This window comes from Cydia pomonella, chromosome 10, assembly GCF_033807575.1.
Source record: "Cydia pomonella isolate Wapato2018A chromosome 10, ilCydPomo1, whole genome shotgun sequence".
Classification (NCBI taxonomy): domain Eukaryota; kingdom Metazoa; phylum Arthropoda; class Insecta; order Lepidoptera; family Tortricidae; genus Cydia; species Cydia pomonella.
Genome location: NC_084712.1, coordinates 14,260,553 through 14,283,865, shown reverse-complemented (window position 1 = coordinate 14,283,865; position 23,313 = coordinate 14,260,553). Strand labels below are relative to the sequence as shown.

Below are 23,313 nucleotides of genomic sequence, written 5' to 3'. Positions count from 1 at the left end.
TGTGTTTGCATACAGTGCATGTAGCTGGAGCACATGGTACCTATAGCCTGCAACTGGAGCAAATAAAGAACCGGGCAAGTTAATGACAAAGTAGTGATTAGCGCTGGCGGCTGAATAAGTTAACAAATGTAATTTTAACGGAGTTTTGGCTTGCCTACCATCCTTATTATTATTACTCCGTCAGATTGGGATATTAACAACTCAAACTATCTTGGAGACCTAAGATTTTTTTTTTTAATATTTTAACCGCAATATCTGAGTCGCACTGAACAAACTCCACCATTTACCTTCAATAAAATCACCATAAGAATTACGGAAATGAGAACGAATGAGAATTGCTTGATGAACCATGCCAGCCAATGCAGCCAAGACGGCAAGCCCATTATTGTCATTGTTTCCTGAATCAAAAAACATATCTTTAAAATTTATAACTACCAAGTTTAGCTACTTTAATATTTACCTAAGTTTACATAGTATAAAAAATATAAAAAAAAATAACACAGAGATAAAGCAGTAGTCTAGAAAATTAAAGCGGTTATAGCAAAACTTACCAAGTTCGCGTTCAAATCGCGTGCAAGAAAAGTAGGTACCTTCCCCCCTCTTTCTAATTATCAGAAAATTGCAAGATTGCAAGATAAGATAGCACGTTGAATCAATAAAGGCCAAAACACACCGGCTGCGTGTGCGTCGACGTGCGCGGGGCGAAAATATTGGAGACGTGCGCGGGGCGAAAATATTGGAGACATGCGCGGGGCGAAAATGTTGGAGCCGTGCAGGCGTGTACGCAAACGTCGTCACGCAAGCGGTATGCCGCGTCTCATAAGGATATGTATAATACAACGTGCACGCATCCGGTTTGCACAGGCTTTAAACTTGCAGCTTACCTTTAACTGCAGCTCTTTTTCAGAAGTCACAACCCTCACAGTATTTACAAATGTATACGCAAAGCACAGCATTATTATCATGGAAATAAACTTCTCCAGGGCAATCAACAGCTGGTCATCTCTGTAGGCTAACTGAGGGAATCTCTGCAGTAATACTTTAGTGTCCAACGGCTTTCCTAACTTCTCTTTTATTACGGCCTGCGATACTGCGTGTTGGACTGCTAAGAACATCTCTAGGGAATAGCCTGTTGAAAAGTTTATATGGTTTAGTTGGGTTGACATAAGCAAACACGCGACTGTAGCACTGTAGGTATTCAAATGTCAACCTTATTGTCATGTACATATATAGTGTGGACTAAGTATATTTATGACAATTAGGTTTACATTATTACTATTACTATATTTACTGCGGATTATAAACTTGGAACATGATAAATTTTGCTGCCAAGTACTACGTCAGGTATGGTGCTCCTATAGGATATGCTTTATCACTGCCAAGTCAGTGCAAACTTGGCGTGGTCGTAGTCTATGATTTCTTTTTCCAAATTATGGAGTTTAGCATTAAACAACCTGTAGGTGTATAACATTAAACAACCTTGAACCTTGTAGGGTAGAGTGGGGTATTTGGGAGCAATAAGATAGTATAATTTACTTTTATGCAGAGATCGGAACCGGTTTTTTGCAAAAATGTCAAAATAACCATTTATTTCGGTTTATTTTATACTTCAAATGTAGGACTTTTACTTTTTAAGGATTTTTTTTAGATAACGACTTCGTATTATTAGATTGTCCAATTAGAAATGAAATAATTTACAAAGAACTAAAAAATAGCGTTTTCGTTGCCATAAAAAAAAACGGTTTCCGATCCCTGCTTTTATGTACAACTTTATTGACATAAAGTTGTAGTAAAAGGAGTAAACATCACATTCTCGTTAGTATCTTCCACATACAACCTTTCTTACAATCTGTTTAAGCCGTATGTAATCTCAAGTTAAAAACAGAATCAGGTAATTACGAGCAAAGAAAGTTATTAGATTCCTAGGTCTCCTTTGCGTCCTAATTGTATCCCTTGCATCACTAATTGAACATGTAAAAATAAGAGACAGTAAAAAGTAAAGATAGCGTGTTCGTTTTCAATCAAAACTTATGTGAAAACGTTCATTTTCAAGATTTTTTATAGATACTAATTACGCAGATAACCACAGTAACGGTAGCAAAATGGTTCAATTTGTGACATCTGCGTTCGAAATTACATTTACCCCACTTTCCCCTAAGCGTAACTTGATCGTTTTAATAAGATACAGGTATTTAGGGCGGCGTTAGACAGGAAGGTTATATGTTAAAGGTAGGTAGTTAAACATTTTAATAGCCAGTAGATGCGTGAAAAATCCCAGCTTTATTTCTTTCATAACTTTAGCACAAAGAGACAGAAAAATAAGAAGAATAATTTATATGAAAACACGGAATAGTAAACAACTTACAAAAAATGTTATTGCACATTTGCTCCGATACTTTAAGAGTTACATAGTAAATAGGTATCAAAGAGCAGATTCATATTTATTTCACAGTGTTCCACCTTTGCTAAGCAGATGAAACTTGTATATTATGTACTTACATAATATTTAAATAATTAAATCTTTATATTTAATTTAGCTTTAACAATAATGTATTCTGTTAAAATAAGAACAAATGGTGTTTATAACTCGAGTGATATAACAAAGTAGGTACACAGTTCAGTTTCGTGTGTTAGGTAACGATATTAGGCCATATCCACTAAACCCACTTATTCATAAACGTGTACTAAAGTTAACAAGCCGCTAATAATCGTTTGTCCCTTTCCGACGTATTGGTATGATGGAAAGGGACAAACGATTATTAGCGGCTGGTTAACTTTAGTAGACGTTTATGAGGGGGTTAAAGTGTTCAACATTGTCCTAAATAGGTACATAATTTTCTAATACCTATAAACTCGTAGATTGCTCTTTATGTATCGAAAAAAAAATAGCCACAACCTAATACAGAACTTCCTCCTATGGAATTGAAGTCGGTTAAAAAGCCGAGGATTCTGGTTAAAATGTGGTAAAACTAACAAAGTTTCCAACAATAACAAATATCCTGTGTCGATAGTACGAGTAGTAATGGACTTTGCACCTAAAGTCCTGATCTCCTGATTGTGCCACGCCTGAGGGAGCGAAAAACCTGTGATTTCAAACCAAATACCTGGTGTTTTCCCGCCATATTTGTCGTCAGGTTCTCGCGGGCCAGGTTTTGTGATCAAAGGGAACAAGAGATTCGTCCTCCAACTTAGCCTTATAGGGTTGTCGACCATCGGCGTCCTCATCGTGGCGGGGAATCGTATCGTGATCACGACATTCTCGGGCCATTTAGTGGCGTCTGAAATATAGTTTAATTAATGCTGGTTTGAGCCTGTTTAAGCTGGTTTGTGAAAGAATGTGAGCTAATTTTAATGGGACGCAGTTATGCACAAAAATGGAACACACAATAAAATGTAATGTTTTTTACTTAAGGTCTATAATTTAATGACAAATGCTTGTGGGTTGGAATGTTTGTGCATAACCCCATCCAATTTCTTTATGATGTAGTCTGAGACTAATGACCGTTTTGATGCTTTGTCCTATGCTAGAACAAAAAGTCGAAAACGGTTGTCATTAAGGCAGTTCAGGTTTGTATTACGAGTGTAGAGCGATCGAGACATTGTATCATTTTGCCGTATCGTATCACGTATCGTGATCGGCACTGTAAACGCAAAAACGCGTAGCATGATCACGCTACTTTTTTTGCATCCACACTAACGATCAGATCACGATACGCGTCGGTGCTACGCGGAGATACGATACGTTAAAATGATACAAATGTGGCTTTTAGATAGCAAATTCCGTCTCGTTAGCCAAGTACTAGTAGATGTGGCTAGTTTTTCTTGACACTCGACAGCGATTCCAGGCGCGAAACATGTTTTAGCATAAAGCCGCGACCAGACATGCGGAACATACGAGCGAGGCAATTTCCTCGCGCACAAACCGGCTAGTGTAGACGTGCCTCGGCCGAGGCGGCGCGCTCAGGCGAGGAAAACGCGCGCTGACACTGGCCGGTTTGTGTGCGAGGAAATTGCCTCGCATGTATGCTCACTTTGTGTGGACCTATTGATGCATCAAGGTGGTTTGTTCGCAGTTTTTGCTAGTAGCGTCCCCTATACAGAGTTTTGCCTTATATTCTCAATGACATATATTGTTTGATTTGATTCTTGAGAAATTGATTAATTTCTACCAATTTGTAAAATACCTACTGAATATATCAGTCAATAAAAAAAAATACAAAAGCAAATGTACGTAAACTTACTGGCCATGCTATCTTCAAATTGTACTCCAGTAAGAATAGATTTCATAGCATTTGGCTGGGTTAGAGCTATCTCCATACTTTTAGCATCCTTAAATCCCTTAGGTTCTGGCAGCATTTTAGGATCAAACAGGAGTGCAAGTAGACCACTAAGGTTCTCCATTGCTACAAATTCTAGGGCATCTTTTAGTGCTTTCCTTGGTAATGCACCATCAGGTGAAAATGCTAATGTGCCTTGTTGTTTTGCTGTTGTGATGTTACCACTGGGGAAAAATATTGTAACTGTAACTTTGATAAAAGCATGTATATCATGTTTCTTCTTACAAACTACATGTGAAAAGGTAAGAGTTTTTCTAGAGTAACTGATTTTATATTAAGAGTTCTTCTATATATTATCTTTATTGTACAGATGTACATGTATGAAAGATTATATTCAAGACATACAGGTGTAAAGACAAGGAGTAACTCTCTCAGTTAATAATCCTAAAAAACAAATGACAGTTAATTTCTATTAATTTTATATTAAAACTTTAATGTTATTGGAAATACTCCAATAACATTAATACTAGAGTTATTGCGTTTAAAGTAGGAGAGCATTGAAACCATTTGCCAATTCTCAACTACTAATAAATAACCTATGTTATTCATTATAACACATTTTTAACCAGATGCAGTTACCGTAAGGTTTTAACATGGAAAGCCGCCAATAAGATCCTCTCAAACCAAAGTATAATAATCGGTCACTAAGAGAGTATACTGATTATAAGTACTCTTGTTATTATTATTTAGTATCATTTAAATGAAAAAATAGAAAAAATAATCATGTTTTAACACAGTAATTAGTATCTCATAGTGTTTAACACATGTAATAAAAATATTTTGTTTAAATTTGAACTTTAATAGCTATCAATAGAGTTGAATATTATAACTGCCATATATTTTCTCAGAATACTTACATCTCTCTTCCAGTAGCATTATAATACATTGGTTGAAATGGTGGATAAGAAATTTCCGGTTTTTCTTTTGGATCCACAAGACATCTTATTAAAATTAAAAATAGTGAAAATATCACAGGTGAAGCAATTTCAAACAATGTTTGAAATTTATGTCTCTTCTGAAGGAGGAAGTTCTTCCATACCAATAGTTTTAATTTTTGAAATGACCCCATTATCTCCAATTTATGTGCCTTAAATAAAGTACAATAAATTATAAAAAATAAGTACTGATATAACAATAATTTTGGTGTAACATCTTGTTTCAATATTGCTATGCTATGTGCACTCATGTAAAAATATAAATAGTCTAAGTCGTGTCTATAGGGCTGCTAAAAGTAGTACAAAAAATATATATAGCCTTGAAAAAGAAACTGCGGTAAGCAATAAATAAAAAAATAGTACACAAGTAATTTTTCAAGTTGCTGGATAATTCTTATTATTGGGTTGTAGTAGTTGTAATTTGTGTCTGAAATAATAATAGACTGAAGCAATACTATATTCACTTACCTCTCAAATTAATAAATATAAATTCATATTGAGATTTACCTACACTACGGTTTCTGTAAGAAAATATTTTATTTGCGGCGAATACATTTTATTAACATAAATGCACGCACTTGATCATCGCAACCACACAATAAAACCGCACTACGCGTATACCTCACTGCACTTACGTACTAACTAATCTAGCAATTCTCCTCAGTCAGTTTAATTTTCCTACTCATGTTCCACTTCCGCCACTCCCATGACATCACACAACTAGCTCCTAGCTCCGTTTGACATTGACAGTGACAGTGACACTGACTGCTGAAGTAGAAAGGTCTACCGCAAAATTCAGAAAAGAAAATTATCTAGTTCTCTATCGCTCATATAATCAAGGGTGATAGAGAGACAGATAAAAAGTTTCGATTTCGGTTTTCGTGGTAGGTCCTCTGTTTTAACTACCTAAATTAAGGGCTACACACATGATCGGATTAGGGGCTACCACATCTACCCTTAAGAGATAAACTATGTGCAGATAGGAGTACAGACAGCAAGTGCCACAACTTATAGTTTGACAAACCATTTCCATCTGTAGAAAAAGATGGCAAATTTAATCAATGTAGGATCGTCCTCCTATAGACGTGTGTACCACATTGGTTTAAAGTTGATAAATATGTCGCTTTGCAATGCATATTTTTCTCTCGATCGCTTTTGCTGTTGAGCGATAGAGAGGTAGAAAACGCAATTCTATTTTAGAATTTTGCGGTGAACATTGTATTCTTAGTTATTATTATTTATTTTTGCGGTAGACTATATTATTATAGAAAAACTAGATATCAATCTGTGGAAAATATACTCATCCATTCACTCATCCATTCCTTTACATTCGATCGAATCAAAATGGCGCTTATGTCAGTGACATATCTATTGCAATGCAATGTTTTATAATCAGATTTCTTTTTATTATAGCCCTTTTCAAGTATAATTATAGAATAAAACAGTAATTATGTCGACTAATAATTTGTCATCAGTTCTAAAATCATGTTCGGAGAGTGAATTAATTAACGAAGTTGCGGATAATAACATGACACCAAAACAGGTGGAAGGATCCCGACTAAAGAGGACCTTTACGTTGCCTCGCAATCCCTTTGGTACCACTAAACCAGGCTCCAGCAAAAGTAAGAGCAACGACAGCGACAATAAGCAAGTCAGTGCCAGCTCCACAATCGCAGAATCTACGAAGGACGACGGTGTAATCGAGAGGAAGTTGTTTAGAAGGCCATCATGGAAACGATTTCTGAACAAAATAGCGCAACACATGAGCACCGTTAATGTGTCCGGGGTAAGAAGTTCTAATTAGTTATTGAGCGTTATTGCGAAAATGTTCATTTCATTAGTTACTGAGTAAAATATTGATATTTTTGCTAACAGGTAAAATCAGCACCAGCAGTTTTTAATGGTGAGAGAGTTCCATGCAGCGGTGACCCTCCATGGCCCCCAGGCTCTACTCCAGCTGCTACAGGCATCAAAAATCATGGCAACACTTGTTATATGAATGCTGTATTGCAGTGCCTTTCACATACTGATGTTATTGCAGAATATTTTGTGCTAGATCATTACAAGGTAACTTAAAATTGTGATTATTCATATCTATGAAAAACTATGCAGATTTGGTATAGGTCGGCAAAGATATTTTAATTTTTTAAGATTTGGACCTCATATTCTTATTAGAATATTAGGGTTTGAAGGCTTTTGTTGAAAATGCTAGTCTACTCTTTACTACTGTGTAATTCTGGCCTAAGCTTTGGTGTGATATTAGGGCTAAACCGAGGTGCATGGATGGAGAGTAATGTTTCCGAGGATGCACTATGTTAGCTATCTGGAACCTTTATTTGTCCCTTAACCTGTCAATAATGTGAAAATTGAAGCTTAAAGGGTTGGCTATGCATGTATAACTCCTCTAGATATGAAAGAGCCCATAGGCTGTGGTGACTGCTTGATATTGCTATCATTGTATGAAAAAGAAACTGATAAATATTTTTATACATTTTTCAATTTTAAACTTTGTCAAATTCAATTAATATATATGAATTTACATTGTTTCTGTGTCTTGTATGACTGTTCTTAAAAGGTTAACAAAATACTACCCCTTTTCATGACATATTCTCACATCATTAATTAATTGCCAGAAAATTCCAAGATCTCTAATGTACAATTCTCACTGAGCAGTTGGAGGTGGGCTGTGCCAAGGCACATTTTCAATGGCAAGAATGCAAGAATGAAATGGCAGAAGCAATTCTGTAAGGACGAAACACATTGAAGCCATACAAAAGTAAAATGCACTCAGACTCCACCTGCTTGGCCAGAATGGTACTTAAAATGATGTATGTCGCCCGAGCTGGGCAAGGCCAGAGGACGAGCTGAAGATAGGAAGGCGTGGCGCGAGCTTGTGAAGGCCCTTTGCACCTCTGGGGTGCTTTAGGACAACAATATGTCGCCCGAAGGACTAGTCAACATGAATTATAAAGCCTAATTTACATCACATAATGGATGTGCTCTATCTATGATGTAAATTCATATATATTAATTAGTCTAGAATAATTTATAATGTTATTTACTATTACGAAATAAATTAATCTAAATCTTCTCTTGACTCTTTTTAATTTTTAATACTGACATTGTTTTCAGGTAGACTTACAAAAAAGGAATAAAATTAACTCAAAAAAATATGGCACAAGGGGGGAAGTAACGGAACAACTAGCAACTCTTCTAAAAGCTCTCTGGGCTTGTAGATACACACCAGACATGAGTACTGCATTCAAGGTGAGTTTAGCCATTTAATGTCATTAAAACACATTTTACTAATTAATGTGTATTAGCAAATGACTCGCTTGTTTGGCTCCCCATAGAACCATATAGCAGGGACAAACGTGAGTCCATGTAGGCAATATACGCAATGTGTTATGACGATCTGAATCCTCAAAATTTGTGTCATATAAGGTCACAGTGGAGTCTACGTTGATAAATAAATGCTAATGGTGATCTAGTTAAATCATATAATGACATTTAAATTCCTGTTAATTACCTTAACACTAATATACAGTTTTCCAAACAATGAGTCATTGTGGTAAATGACACTATCACAGATAGCGGTCATGTTGTCCTGGCGAATGAAAAGAAGTTTTAAATGTGTTTGGCCGTGGATATTCACATTATTATGAACAACTTCAATTGCAGATGATGATGTCGACAATTATTAAAATCCAGCCTCCAGGCCATAAGAATTATTGGGTTGTGTATGTGGAAACAAAAATACATATGTAGCAGAAACACCAAAAAGACAAGTTTTTGTTATTAGTTAGATAAATCAAATTACACAGTAGAGGAGTTACAAAATATTACAAAACAAAGTCTCTCCAGTCTGTATGATTAAAACTGTGGAAGCTTTTCATTAAAGTTTTTGTGTAAATTGGTTGAAATATCATAAATAATATTTACATTGCACTCGTCTGATGCTGGAGCCGGTTGCTACTGTATATAATTTATGTTTTTTACGGAAATGAAAATGATAATTTTTCTTATTTGACAGGGTGCAGTGGAGAGGCATGGCATGCAGTATAGAGGGAACAGCCAGCATGATGCACAAGAGTTTCTTTTTTGGTTGCTAGATAAGGTTCATGAAGATTTAAACACTGCCACTAAAAAGAAATATAAAACCATTAAGGTAAATAACACCAACCATATTAATTTCGTATTTTATTAGGATTGTCAGTTACATACGTCGGTATTTAAAAAACGTGTAACAGAAGGGTACAGTTAGCATCAATAGTAGCATAATTAACAATGCAGCAAAAGTATCTTCCACCCTTGATTACTATTCCAATTTGAGATACTTATATAAATCTTGACAGTTTGTGTTCAAACGCATCTGCAGCATTTTAATTGTTATATAGAGACATGTGTACGCGGCCGACACAAAACGTCCCACTTTTTCACTTACCATAAAGACGAGATTTTCTTGTATATAACAAAGCGGGACGTTTTGCTGGCCATGGACCCATATGTGATGCATAGTCTGATACACTACTTTTGTTATTATTAGTTATTTATAAACCTTATTTCAAAGACATAAGGTCCTATGATGATCAGTTAAGAGTGTTTATGTTGGTACTTCTTATAAAACCTAAAAAAAGTCGTAACTTGAATGGGCAGAACTCAGATACCTGATAATAGGATTTCTTTGATCTTTGTGTATTATCCCAAAAATATATTGAATTAAGGAAAATACACGGTGTAACAAATATAGTGGAAAAAAATAGTCTGTTTAAGGGCACATTCAGTATCCTGTTCTGATTAGGAATAGTAGAAGAATTTTGTTTTTACACGAAAATTATGATATTAAACGGATTTCCACTATTTTTGTTAGGTGTGTATATTTGTGTACATCCTTAAAATTCAGTAATATGATTGAAATAGAAAATTTAAAGTCTAGTCCTGTATGATATTACCTGCTTTACACATTTTACATTCGGATATTATGTTTTAATATTTTTGTTGTATGTTCCAGAACACATGCGGAAAACCTGACGAGGTGGTTGCCGCGGAAACCTTAGCTAATCATGCTAGAAGAAATAGTTCGTTTGTCCAGGCAGTATTTCAAGCTCAATACCGGTAATATTCCGTTAATAGTGTACATTATGGTAAAACATAAAAATTAAGGTAGAATTTTGCTGTTTCTTCATGATTATACTATTTATAGTCTATTAGAAATCACCATCCTCAAAAATAACCATCACTGTGGTACCTTTCGCCTGAAAATGTCATATACCTGAAATAGGCAAGCCAATAAAAATCTGAGTTTTATGAATGCCCGCCACTAATGTGTATTAAAAAGCTAAATAAAAGCCAGTCATATGATGCCCGTATTTAATGATACTATAAATAGCATATGTGAGATAAATATCAAGGCCACAATAATCTGACACAGATGAGTCATAGCAATAATTTGTATACATAGTTTTATCCCACAACACAACGGATACGGTATATACACTTAGGGTGAATGGCTTTTTGTAAATTTGTTTTATTTTATTTGTGCACACGAATTAACGTTCCTATTTATCTCTAAAACAGTTGAGCTATTTTGTATACGAATTTTATAACCCCGTCGTTTGGTTGCGGTTTCGTATCTAACGCACTAGAGGGCACTGTAATAAAACCTTTTTCCTTCGTTAATATCAGTATTAATGCTCTTACTTTAAGGCTGTTATTAAGCCGATTAAATATTTGTTAGGATAAGGAATGACTAAAGGTTTTATCGGGTACTAAAACAGGAAATATACGTAAAGTATAACATGGAAGTCTTACTGATGCGAAATGTGTTCACAGGTCGGCATTGACATGCGCAAAGTGTGAGCGGACATCGTGTACATTCGACCCTTTCCATTGCGTGAGCGTACAGCTACCCCCCAGGCCGGCCGCTGCACAAATCTCTCCGTTACCTGTTAATGTGAGTATATGACAACATTCAGTATCTTATTTTTTCCATTATTTGTATGGTAAACAGGCGACCACAATAAAAAACGCAACTATTTATACATCTCGTGTTGAATGTTGAATGATGGTCCCTTTGACAGTTCATTTTTAGGGTTTCATGGTCACCTAGAAACCCTTATAGTTTCGTCATGTCCATCTGTCCGAGGCATTGCTCCGTCATAGTTAGTGTTAGAAAGCTGCAATTTGGCATGGATACACAAATCACGCATGGCGACAGAACGGTAAAATAAAAACAAATAATTTTTTTCAGGTGACCTCCCATACAAAATTTTAATTTTTTATAATTTTTTTTTTCGTTTTTAATCCAATAGTTCAAATCGAAAAAGGGTCTCCAAAAACCGTTTTTGATAAAGTTCATATTTTCGGAATTAATTGCACCGAAAGAAAAAATATGTGCCTTTCCCATCTAACTTTTAAACCATGAGTCTAAAAAATGTGAAAAAGATCGTGAAACAAAAGCTTGATAAATACTTTCATTGAAAAGTATAGCGAACATGATCAGTCCAGTCGTTTTTTAATTTATTGCAAAAATCATCTCTTCTTAGTAAAAAGACGTACAAAGCGATGCAAAGGTACTCCATTATGTTTGTTATGTACATGATACTTAATAATAGCTCCCGTTTGGCCTATTTTACAGAATGGTAATTACGAAACCCTATACTGGGCATGGCCTGACATGCTCTTGGCCGTTTTTTTTATATGGAGTAGCTGTCATGTAAAATGTTTGTAGACATTTATTGGAAATGTTTGTAGACATGAATTTATTTAGAAATATAACGTTATAAATACCGTATAATTTTTTTTTTTTCAATTGTTATAAATTAAGTCTAACCAAAAGATACTTGAAGGAACCGTCATAGGGACTATCATTTGACGAGAGAGGTTAGTTTAGGATGAGAGGTTGATTTGTTTGAGTTATTGCGCAAACAAATATTTTGTTTCGAATTAATGATACGTTTGTATATGGGATCTAACTCACTAGAGTGCAACGCAATATTTATTATGAATGCTTTGACTATTCCTTGACTTCAAAATGATTGAAATCTAGAAATCCAGTTGGTATGTATTTATTATGGTAAGTAAATGTTTAAATGTTCGTCTTAATTTATTGTCAGGTTGTATATGTGAACCAACAACCCCGCCAAGTCCGCATCGGCGTGGAGCTGCAGCCAAACTCCACAATGGAAGACCTGCGAACAACCCTGCACACGGACACGGGCATCGAACGTGACAACATCATCCTGGCGGAAATCAATGAAACTGGTATGGAAAGCACGATAGGACTATCAACAATGTTTAATCTCAATGTTTTAGAAAAATATATTTAGTCATTAGATATCCCAAATCCACGGTTATCTATTATTTTCATATTATTATTTGCCTCGCAGCGTAGCATTGTTTTAATTCTCGTATGTGGAAACCGTCCGGTCCGATTCAAGTCTTGCATTATATATTCTTTCACCTTATGGTCTCGTTGGAGAATCATCGCTGGAATTCCAGCATAAGGCTGAGATGAGGTCATTTCGTGACGCTTTCGCTTTTCTATGTTTTATAAGTTCCTCTTTAGTGTATGTGTATAATAAATGGTTAGTTAGTCAATATTGATTGTTACCGAAGGCTGGTGCGTGGCGCGCGCGGGCTGGGAGCCGGCCGGCCTGGACGCCGGCGCGCTGTACTGCATGGAGGCGCCGCCGCTGCTGCAGGCGCCCGCCACGCCCTATCTGCTCATTCTCTGGGTCAACTTACTCGACGGGGAGCGTTTCGGTAAGCGATCACATTTGTTTACTTGGATGTGAATACCGTCAATCGGGGTGAATTCGAATGGCGGGGTGAATAGGGATAAAACCGGGAATGACATTTGCCTGATAATATCTAAAAAATTACCCATAAAAATCGCATCTCGCAAGATTTACTATAATTTTCAATCGGATCTCTATTCACCCCTGTTGACGGGATATAGGTCATGTTCCCGGTTGTAAGTTAGCCAAAACTCCCGATGTATCGTGGGCGGCGCGGCGCGGAACTTTTATTTGTGACCACAAAAGCGCTCAGTTAGCGACTGATAAATGTGAATTTCAGTTGTATATTCTTTACTATAGTCTGGTGTCGTTGACAGGATCACCATACGCGATGCAAGTGCCTCGAGAGACGTCATACATGGACCTGCAGAAGCTGCTGCTGAAGGAGATGAGCGCGGTGGTGGCGGAGCGCGTGCTGGAGGGCGCGCAGGGCGCCGATATCTTCCGCGCGCGCATCGCCGAGGCGCACCGCCCGAGGGACCCCGCCTACCTGCAGCCCGAGGTACCCTGCCTACCTGCAGCCCGAGGTACCCTGCCTACCTGCAGCCCGAGGTACCCTGCCTACCTGCAGCCCGAGGTACCCTGCCTACCTGCAGCCCGAGGTACCCTCGCGGAGGTGGACAGCGACACTTCCCACTCGAACGTGGCTCGGCTGAGGCGCACCGCCCGAGGGACCCCGCCTAGCTGCAGCCCGAGGGACCCCGCCTACCTGCAGCCCGAGGGACCCCGCCTAACTGCAGCCCGAGGTACCCTCGCGGAGGTGGACAGCGACACTTCCCACTCGAACGTGGCTCGGCTGAGGCGCACCGCCCGAGGGACCCCGCCTAGCTGCAGCCCGAGGTACCCTCGCGGAGGTGGACAGCGACACTTCCCACTCGAACGTGGCTCGGCTGAGGCGCACCGCCCGAGGGACCCCGCCTAGCTGCAGCCCGAGGTACCCTCGCGGAGGTGGACAGCGACACTTCCCACTCGAACGTGGCTCGGCTGAGGCGCACCGCCCGAGGGACCCCGCCTAGCTGCAGCCCGAGGTACCCTCGCGGGAGGCGCACGGCCGCACTCGCCCACTCCAACGTGGCTCGGCTGAGAAACACTCCGACTAACTTGTGGCTCGCGTTTTCTCGCGCGGCAATATCGCCGATACCTACGCGATGATGGCTATGGGCGGCCTTGGCACGGTTATTGCTCCAGTCTGTTCATCTCCGAAAATGCTTGCAACTGCGTCTAATTGTAACCACGTTAACCACATTGTGTCCACCACGGTTATTATTGTAAATGTTATATAGATTGGGCGGTAATAAGACTCGCCAATAGTCTTCAAAAAGGCCGTTACCTAAATGAGTTTAATAGAGTCTAAAGCGAATGTGTTGTTTCAGCTTCCCCATCCTTTGTTCGCCCTGGACGTGGAGCAGGCGCTGTGCGCGCACGACAAGCACCCGCACCTCCGACTCGAGCTGCTGTGGGACCCGGCGCACAGAGACAGGTTCACAGTTTTCTACTTAAACTGGCTCATTTCAATTCATAAAGTGTGAGATTAGTTCATTTGTTTGTGACGCCAGGGCCACGAGGATCACGAAACTACCGCAATTTTTCAGTGAAAACTTCATCCGCTCACATTTACCCGTACCTTCTTTCCGTGGCCTTCGCCTAACGATTTAGCATTATTCATATAACATAGTGATTACGAGTATTACACATGTCGACTGTAAACCTCGTTATCTCCACAGTATAATCCGGGACCCGCTGGAGGCATGCGAGGTGCACGTGTCAGCGCACGGGTCGGCGGCGCCGCTGACGCTACACGCGTGCCTCACACACTACACGCGTGCCGAGCAGCTGGCTCAGGAGGACGCTTGGCGGTGAGTTACGTGCTATAATACCGCTGGAGGCGAGGTGCACGTGTCAGCGCACGGGTCGGCGGCGCCGCTGAAGCTGCACGCGTGCCTCGCGCACTACACGCGCGCCGAGCAGCTGGCCCAGGAGGACGCTTGGCGGTGAGTTACATGCTATTATACCGCTGGAGGCGAGGTGCACGTGTCAGAGCACGGGTCGGCGGCGGCACTTACGCTGAACACGTGACGAGCAGCCGGCCCAGGACGACCCTTAGCAGTCAGTATCTTACACAATTCCAGATAGCATGAAATATAATTGAAATGAGCAAAAGGGAAATCATCACGTATTTGAAAGTTTAATGAATGCGAAATAGACAAACTACAATTGAAAAAAAAAAAAAACTTTTGAGATCCATAGCGACCATTAGCGGCCGGCTAGTTGTACCAAAAAGTAAAGGTTAGTGAACTGAAAAAAATTAAAGCTATATTCAGGCGAACGCAATCATATATTATTAATTAATCATACATTACAACACTTCCAATGCCACGTACGATCTGTGTATGCGATACTACTACTTTATCCCAAAACAAATAAATACTTGATTTGTTTTTCCACTTTTAGATTTTTTTAATCTTTTGCTTCAAGTATGTCAAAATATTATACCAGCTCGCCGCTCGTTCAACTGAGTTGCCGAGACATTCGGATTGTGGTTTCATTAGCATATGTCTCTCCTTATAGTGCTTATTCAAGCTTCCTGCTGGACTCAGAACCAATACTAATATTTATTGGAATGAAACGGGGATGAATGAAACAAGCTGCATAGTTACGCACTGACTTTTATTCGCTGCAAGACGTTGTTCTAACATACATTTAAGATTAAGCATACTCCTTATTCCACAACGCCCATTTGATGATACATACAATTAAGGTAGAATTATTCAGTAGGCGCGTCAGTAGGTTTTTTGTGCCGCTTTTGGCGAACCACAGGCGTATAACTCTGTCGTAAAGGCTTTGTCTTAACACATGCTTTGTTCACCTGTTATTTATCGGGCAAATAAATTAAAATAGCTCACTGTTGGTGATCCTGAATAATAAAATAAATGTTCTTTAATCTTGGACGCCTGAGTACGACGTGTGCACTGGAGGGTCGCCACCGCACAAAAGTTACCGACATCGCCAAAAGAATGGCGCAGCTGAAGTGGGAATGGGCCGGCCATATATGTCGCAGGTATGATGAGCGATGGGGCCAGCGAGTACTGTTCTGGAGACCTCGACTGGGAAGCCGAGGTGACAGAAAACCACGAGCCAGATGGTCGGACGATTTCAGAAAGACACCGCATAGAACCGCCGCATGCAGAACAACATGGAAATCCATGAAAGAGGCATATGTTCAGCAGTGGACGCATATATGCTGAGAAGACTGGAGGGTCGGGATAACTATAAGACTGCACAGTAGGAGCCATTTTGGTTTTGTATATTTTGATTCGTTTGCGTCAAAAAATTGTATGAGGTCCGTTAGAATCTGGGGAAATTGAACAAGTTTAGTGTAAAATATTACCTTAAAATATCTCTCTTAAAGTCCTATAAACGTTAATTAGAAGTTCCGTTCAACAATGTACTCTGATAAGCGCTAAATCCGAATATGTCTGAATTCAAAATTGCCATTAGAAACTATCTCGGCGCCTGCGTTTGTATTCATCCCACTGCTCTCTATGACGTGTTAAAGACAAGAAACTGATGTGACCCACAGCAAAGAATAATAAACATACAATTTGTCCAATGCTATATTTAAAGGCACTTGAGTGAACCATTTCTAATGTGAAAATTAAACACATTGATATAAGATCTAAAGGCACACTCAAGCCGTAATTACATAAGATTATTTTTTGACAGATAGCCGCCCAGGTTTCCTTACGTGCTAGCATTAATATAACAATATAGCGTAGTACTGTACAATATAAAACGAACACTATTAGAAGTATTAACATGTTTAGTCCATAGTTCAGTTTCACAAGGCTAATCTTAAAAAAAAAATTTAAAGCGTAAAATATTAGCATTTCGAAAAAAGGTAGTGTCCAACCAAATATACTGGCTTTTAAATATTTCCGGCCTATTTCTATGTTGTAAACTATCACAATTTTTAAGTAGAACATTCCAGTGGCAACCAGTAACCAATGGCTCATAATCAGCCGGGACACCAAAAATAAAGCTACTACAAAATCAGCAGTATTATTACGATCAGCACTCATGTTAAAACATATCGTGATAATAGCACTATCAATAATAAGATTCATACACACATAGTTCTGGAACAGCCTCGATTTTGATATTAGAATCCATGAAATTCCTCCAAAAGTAAGACTGATGGTGCACAGGAGCATGTTCACAATGAACAGTGTTTGATGTACTGAGGACAACACTTCGTCTAATGGACTGTATATTAGTGACACATTCACATCATGTTCGCTTGTTGCTTTCCAGTTTTCGGTTATATTTAGAAACATTGCTTTTTCGTTTATAGTCTTTTTTTCCAAACTTTTTCACTTCTTTTTCACTTTCGCTGTAGGTATAATACTGTACTGTGACTTTCTTAATTTGGTAGTTTATTGTGTTCAATATTTTGTTTAGATTTCTGATAGGTATATTGGATCAATGTAAACATGGTAATGTCACGAAAGGTATATTTCAGCAATTAGCCACAAACAGGGCAATAACCGCAGCTTCCTTAGCTTTTCCTTAAACACTAAGTAATTTGTTAATTAAATACCTATATATTGAAACGATAAATGTCTGGGTCGACAAGTAGGAACGATCAGCGTATTTACCAGTCATTAGTTATGACCAGTCATGAGTTTCGCGTTATCTGTAATATGACCTTTAGGCAATATTTTTGTTATCAATTCCATGCATTGGTGCAAATGTGCTTTGTATATTTTTCACGTTTTTTTACATGTACGAGTTCATCTCCGTTTTTTTTTAGCTTTGAGTTGATTGTTGCCACTGATAGGTCGGTATAAGGGGGTAGTAATAATCAAGACGGGGACGTCCAAAACGGTAATCTAGAGACATACTGGAGTTTATTATAAGCTTTCATTTAGTTTTACTTGTCCCGGTTTATGTCTGTAATCTTGCAAGCAATATTAGACCCACATCCCGGTTTCTAATATACCTACGCAATTTCAATGACACTGCAATGTATAATAACAACACATTATATAATACGTAAACTCTTGCAACTCAAAGTACCTATTGCTTTAAAACACAATAGACAAATACACAACTTACTGTCTCACTATACTAGGAACTATATAAGAACCACTAATACGAATGTACTACGTAGTAGACATGCAATCGAGAACGAATGGTGTGCGCCATTTTCGTCCGTTGACGTCAATCAGTGAGTGAAGAATAAGCATAGCTATCCAGATGCGAAAACGAAACTGTTATGGCAACTGTTCATATTCTGCCTACATACATACTCTAAAGAATTATTTTCTTACAAGTACGTCTGTAACATGGGCGATATTATAAATAGTCATAAAATACTTGTAAGTGAAATTTTGGATACGAGGGTGGTCATTCCCGACAGCCGCAGGCAGGGAATTAAAGACCCGAGTTTACAATATTCTTACCCCCGGAGTTACACACAATGTTTTTCATCACACTTGCGAAGAAAAAACTAAATTTTAAGCGAAATTATTCTTAAATACGGTGACATATCACACATTCGTCCGCCATTTTGTAATTTCTCGGCAGGTGAGGCATCGAAGGCACAGACCTATTCGGCATTCAGCCACGATTGAAAATTATGTAAAAATATTTTAATCGGCTGTTAAATTAATACAATTAAATAATTTTTAACATAAACAAAAATATTATAAACGTCAGTATTTTAAAAGTAAAACTCATTTATGCTACTTGGTTTGTATGAATATGTGACATAATTAAAGAAAAAAGATATAACTCCCTAGGGAGTTATTCGTTTTTTCTTTCAGAATCCATAACTCCCGCGAGAACAAAATAGGCCTTTGTTCTTCAGCACACCTGCATGAAATAAGATCTTTTTCGAGCAAGTGTGAGGAAAATTTTTTTTTTACAAAAAATAACGAGATAAAGACATAAATAATAATAATAAATAAATAAATATCATAGGACATTATTACACAAATTGACTAAGTCCCACAGTAAGCTCAATAAGGCTTGTGTTGAGGGTACTTAGACAACGATATATATAATATATAAATATTTATAAATACTTAAATACATAGAAAACACCCATGACTCAGGAACAAATATCCATGCTCATCACACGAATAAATGCCCTTACCAGGATTTGAACCCGGGACCATCAGCTTCGTAGGCAGGGTCACTTCCCACTAGGCCAAACCGGTCGTCAAACATATGTTATTTTTATAAACAATAAGTTAGGTAATCATTAGCTACCTACCTGTTACGTCTTTGAAATCTTATCTATACGTCGAAGAAAATGGCCGCCGTCATTGTTTAAAGTGACATTTGAAAATAATCTAAATGTAAACAAGATTTTTTTACTGGTGGAATGTTATTCTATTGCTTTTATTATGTTTCTTGGTAATTAAAATCGATTTTCCAAGACTAACGCGTTTTAACTTTATATATATAGTTTTTTTATTCGATACCCAATGCGCGGCATATTGTCAGTAATCGAACCCCGTATTGAACGTGTTGAAGTGTCGGCACTTCGTTGATGTACTTAAAGTACTTAAACACAGGGAGCCTTTTTTATTCCTCAATGGGTACTATGTAGGGAATCTTTGACGTTTAATTTGGAAGTCTTTACCGCCTTACCACTAATAGTTAACAGCGTTCTTACACTAAACTCATTACGATACCTTTTTTGTTGCAGGTGCCCCCAGTGCCAAAGGTATATGCCGGTCGTTAAAACGCTCGGCCTGTGGTCGCTGCCGGATGTCTTGGTCATTCACCTCAAACGGTTCCGGCAGTAAGTATAGGAAATGTATTTGATGCGTTGCGAATACTCTTTTAAGTGGTTTTATATATTTAAGTGGTATAACTTTGAACGTTTGTCGCAGGCAAGCTAAGTGTCGAACGAGTACAAAGTTGACGACGATGGTGGAGTTCCCCCTGAGCGAGCTGGACATGACGCCGCACTTGGCGGTGCGCGGGGCGGGCGGCGACGGCCCCGGGCACGGTCCCGGGCACGCGGCCGGGCACGGTCCCGGGCACGGCCCCGGGCACGCGGCCGGGCACGGTCCCGGGCACGGCCCCGGGCACGCGGCCGGGCACTCGCGCTCGCCGCGCCGCCGCGCCTCGCGGCCCGGCCCGCCCGACAACACGTACGACCTGTACGCCGTGTGCTACCACCACGGCGACGACCTCGAGACCGGCCACTACACCGCCGCCTGCCGCAACCCCTACGACGACCGCTGGTACAAGTTCGACGACTCGCGCGTCACGCCCGTCGACGACGACAACGCCTACGGCGAGCTCGTCAACAACACCGCCTACATGCTCTTCTACAAACGGAAGAAACCCACCGTCGCTCACACGCGCGCCTCGGACGACGGCGGCCACTGGGCGCTCCGAATGCCGAAATACGTGAAACGACCGAGCGAAACTCTGAACGAGATCGCCGAGGTTAAGGACGAAGTCGCCGAAGACGCTAAGATCGAAGCTCCCGGCCCCGAGCCCGAGTCCGAGTCGGAGATCACCCCGCCGACGCGCAGCCCTTCGGCGCGAAGCATCGCGAGCCTGCCCGACGATAACGCCGCGGAGCCCCGACCCGCCGATCCCGCGCCCGTCGTACATAACACCACTATTATCCAATCCCCGACTCTGCAGCGGCCGCTAATAGTCGAGGTGAACGGCAACCGACCGACCGGCAGCACGAGCGAGTGCGACAACGAATCTAGCGCATCCACCGAACCGTACATCCATAAAGATGTGCACATAAATCCGAAGATGACGCCCGTCGACACGCGGCGGCCGCGCTCCGTGGACTACCCGCCGCGCGGCGCCGCCCGCGACGCCAACCGCAACTACGACAGCTCGCCGCTCGTGGCCAGCATCAACGGCGTGGAGTACCACCCCACCACCGAGGACCTCGTGCTCACCATGTTCCAGGACTCCAAGTACATCGTTCCGCGCCACGCCAACATCGCGGGGGAATCTCATAGAACAGGTTAGTAATCCTTAATTTAAGTTGATATGTTCCTTTCTAAAAGCCCCTTTGTGATAAAATCTGAAAGCGATGAAGTACAGTTTCGTAGAACTGTAGAATCATAGAAATTGTAAACCATTTATATTTGTAGAAAATGTACATCATACGATATCTAATGTTTGTGTCATATTGACATCATATGAATGAATGAACATTGTTTATTTCAGATTTTTACAATACATATTTTTGTTAGTATACATGTGAAAACAATAGTTAGTAAACAGATAAATTCACTATTGTGTAGAAAAACAATCCAACAAGACAGCACAATAGTATTAGTAAAGTGTTTCGAAAAGTGTAATCTGTGATCTTAAAATACAACTGATTATATTAAAATACTTGTCGCATGCAGAGTACAAAATTAAATTTTGATAGGACTTGACCAATTCAGAACTTAGTACTGTTTAGAATTATTGTTACTGATGTATTAGTTACATATAATATTTTTACCCGAATACATGAATCGGGTATTCAGTGTATATAATTTCATTACTCGATTTTGAACTGTAATTTTCGCATTCTTCCAGGTGAAAAGTCTTCCGTTTGGAAAACTCGAATATCCACATGAGAGCGACAGGTACCATTGAAGGGTCAGATGCGGTCCTACCCATTATTTATTTCCTATTTAACTATAGATCTGATTGTTTTTTGTAGTTGACAGTTAATTTATTACGTTTTATAGAGGCAGTGAGGATATGTAACGCGATAATTTTGATTACTTACGAATTACTCTGCAGCAACATTTGTAAATTAAATCTGCTCATAAATGCTATACTAGAAGATTCTGGACTACTTTACAATAGTTTATTAAATGGAGTTATGTGCATACTTTGCCAAAAACACATTTTGCTGTGGAGTGCTTTGTGGTCCATTTAACGAAACTACAATTTGACTAGAATGTTCAGTCTAAATCCCTGATGTTGGTAACGGCTACTTGTAATTTTCTAAGAACGTGTTAAACGTTTAAATGTTGCCAATTGAGGCTAAAAATAACATGTAGATTCGTGAAACGGACCAATGAACTTTTATATTTAATTTTTGAACATCGATTTTACAATTTGGAAACTTTAATTCGTTGATTGATTACACATGCCAAAGATTGGTTAATAAGAGCCGCGTAATATTGGACCAGTTTCGTTAATTACATAACGTAAAGCATTGTTGTGGTGTAGTGTCGTGTAGACTGTAGTTAACAGTATAAATACCGTAGTTAGCGGGCGATATTATCAAATTTTCATAACAAATACCACACTAGTGCCTTGGCCCTTGGGATGTTGTGATTTTAAAAATATAAAACACCATATTTGCTGATTTACAATAGGTATGTACGTAGTAAGAGGTATATAAGTATAACGGTCGTTGTTGCACACGGCTCGTACTATCCTAGTGATATAATATTGGAATTGCAGCAGGTTTCGGTTGGGTAGTGGGAATATCATTTGGGCAGCAGCCTCCACCGGGAACGACTTGCAAGGTATCATGTGATTTTATGAATAATTATAATTTATTTACGAAATATTGTATATATTGGCTTTTATACTTTGTTTCTACAGATCACAAATTTCTTACTGAGTTTAAAAAATGTAAATACTGGAAATAATATTTTCATATTTGCACATAGGTTAGATTATGTAAGCTGCACTTGATTGTGAAGGTTTTGTTTATAATTTATGTTGAAATTGATTTATTTAAAAGACATTGTTATAAGCGTAAAAGTATCAGACTAAATGGCCTAAACGGTACCTGTGAACTTCTTGTCAGGAATGCATTGTGCTTCATTAAATATAAACCTATTAATGTATTTCTATCCAATACTCTGGAAAGTGACTCTTGCTGTGTAAGGCTGGCTCTCATTATTAAATATTATAATTTTATGTTTAAATAATTCGAAGATAGACGACCAGTGTCATAAACATATATTATTTTAAGGTTTGTTATACAATAGCAGCTATTGACATTAGGAATTGTTTGATCAGATCTGCATTACACACAATTTGGCGGTAAATACATATAAAAACATCACATACATTCATAAAACCTGAAGATGCTTTAATTCTCAATTTATGCGATGGTCGTGCAATCTCCGAATGTGTATTGTGTTACTTGTTTTAATTTAAAGATGTTTATTTTACTTTCACAACGTTATTTAAAATATAAGTGTTATGTACCTACACGAATATCTGGTTTCGTTA

At 39.0% G+C, this 23,313-nt stretch overlaps 2 protein-coding genes and 1 long non-coding RNA gene across 5 annotated transcripts in view; 1 reads left to right on the top strand and 2 right to left on the bottom strand.

The window, feature by feature from the left end:
• LOC133522194 (phospholipid-transporting ATPase ABCA1-like) overlaps window positions 1-6,005 on the bottom strand; it is a 42,885-nt gene extending 36,880 nt beyond the window's left edge. Inside the window, exons 1-6 of the mRNA XM_061857425.1 lie at window positions 5,741-6,005; window positions 5,195-5,424; window positions 4,242-4,501; window positions 3,105-3,278; window positions 885-1,129; window positions 288-398 (exon numbers count right to left, since the gene is read on the bottom strand). Of these exons, the coding sequence (XP_061713409.1) occupies window positions 288-398; window positions 885-1,129; window positions 3,105-3,278; window positions 4,242-4,501; window positions 5,195-5,406 (1,002 nt within the window). The 5' untranslated portion in view covers window positions 5,407-5,424; window positions 5,741-6,005. The remainder of the gene's footprint in view (window positions 1-287; window positions 399-884; window positions 1,130-3,104; window positions 3,279-4,241; window positions 4,502-5,194; window positions 5,425-5,740) is intronic.
• A 593-nt stretch (window positions 6,006-6,598) lies between these two features.
• On the top strand, window positions 6,599-23,298 carry LOC133522195 (ubiquitin carboxyl-terminal hydrolase 4). Of its 2 annotated transcripts, XM_061857427.1 has the most exons (15): window positions 6,599-7,058; window positions 7,148-7,339; window positions 8,405-8,539; window positions 9,306-9,440; window positions 10,284-10,387; window positions 11,105-11,225; window positions 12,388-12,535; window positions 12,890-13,036; window positions 13,389-13,598; window positions 13,674-13,792; window positions 14,445-14,551; window positions 14,796-14,927; window positions 19,787-19,882; window positions 19,974-21,082; window positions 21,649-23,298. In XM_061857427.1, exons 1-15 carry the CDS (start codon window positions 6,723-6,725, stop codon window positions 21,687-21,689), a joined length of 3,132 nt encoding a protein of 1,043 aa, XP_061713411.1. In that variant the 5' UTR covers window positions 6,599-6,722; the 3' UTR covers window positions 21,690-23,298. The 2 variants fall into 2 exon arrangements, with proteins under 2 accessions (XP_061713411.1, XP_061713412.1); XM_061857428.1 differs by lacking the exon at window positions 13,674-13,792 and having other exon boundaries at window positions 6,601-7,058; window positions 13,389-13,573.
• Window positions 15,721-18,426, bottom strand: LOC133522196 (uncharacterized). Of its 2 annotated transcripts, none has more exons than XR_009800023.1 (2): window positions 17,198-18,426; window positions 15,721-16,423 (listed from the first exon to the last, which is right to left on the bottom strand). It is a non-coding gene; the product is annotated as an uncharacterized LOC133522196 (long non-coding RNA). The 2 variants fall into 2 exon arrangements; XR_009800022.1 differs by having other exon boundaries at window positions 17,202-18,426.
• Window positions 23,299-23,313: the final 15 nt, after the last annotated feature.

Excerpts from the sequence above, each read along its gene's own strand:
- LOC133522195 (XM_061857427.1), top strand. The coding sequence starts at position 6,723 with ATGTCGACTAATAATTTGTCATCAGTTCTAAAATCATGTTCGGAGAGT. Across the intron at positions 8,540-9,305 it reads ACATGAGTACTGCATTCAAG|GGTGCAGTGGAGAGGCATGG; the intron begins GTGAGTTTAGCC and ends CTTATTTGACAG. Across the intron at positions 19,883-19,973 it reads CACCTCAAACGGTTCCGGCA|GCAAGCTAAGTGTCGAACGA; the intron begins GTAAGTATAGGA and ends CGTTTGTCGCAG.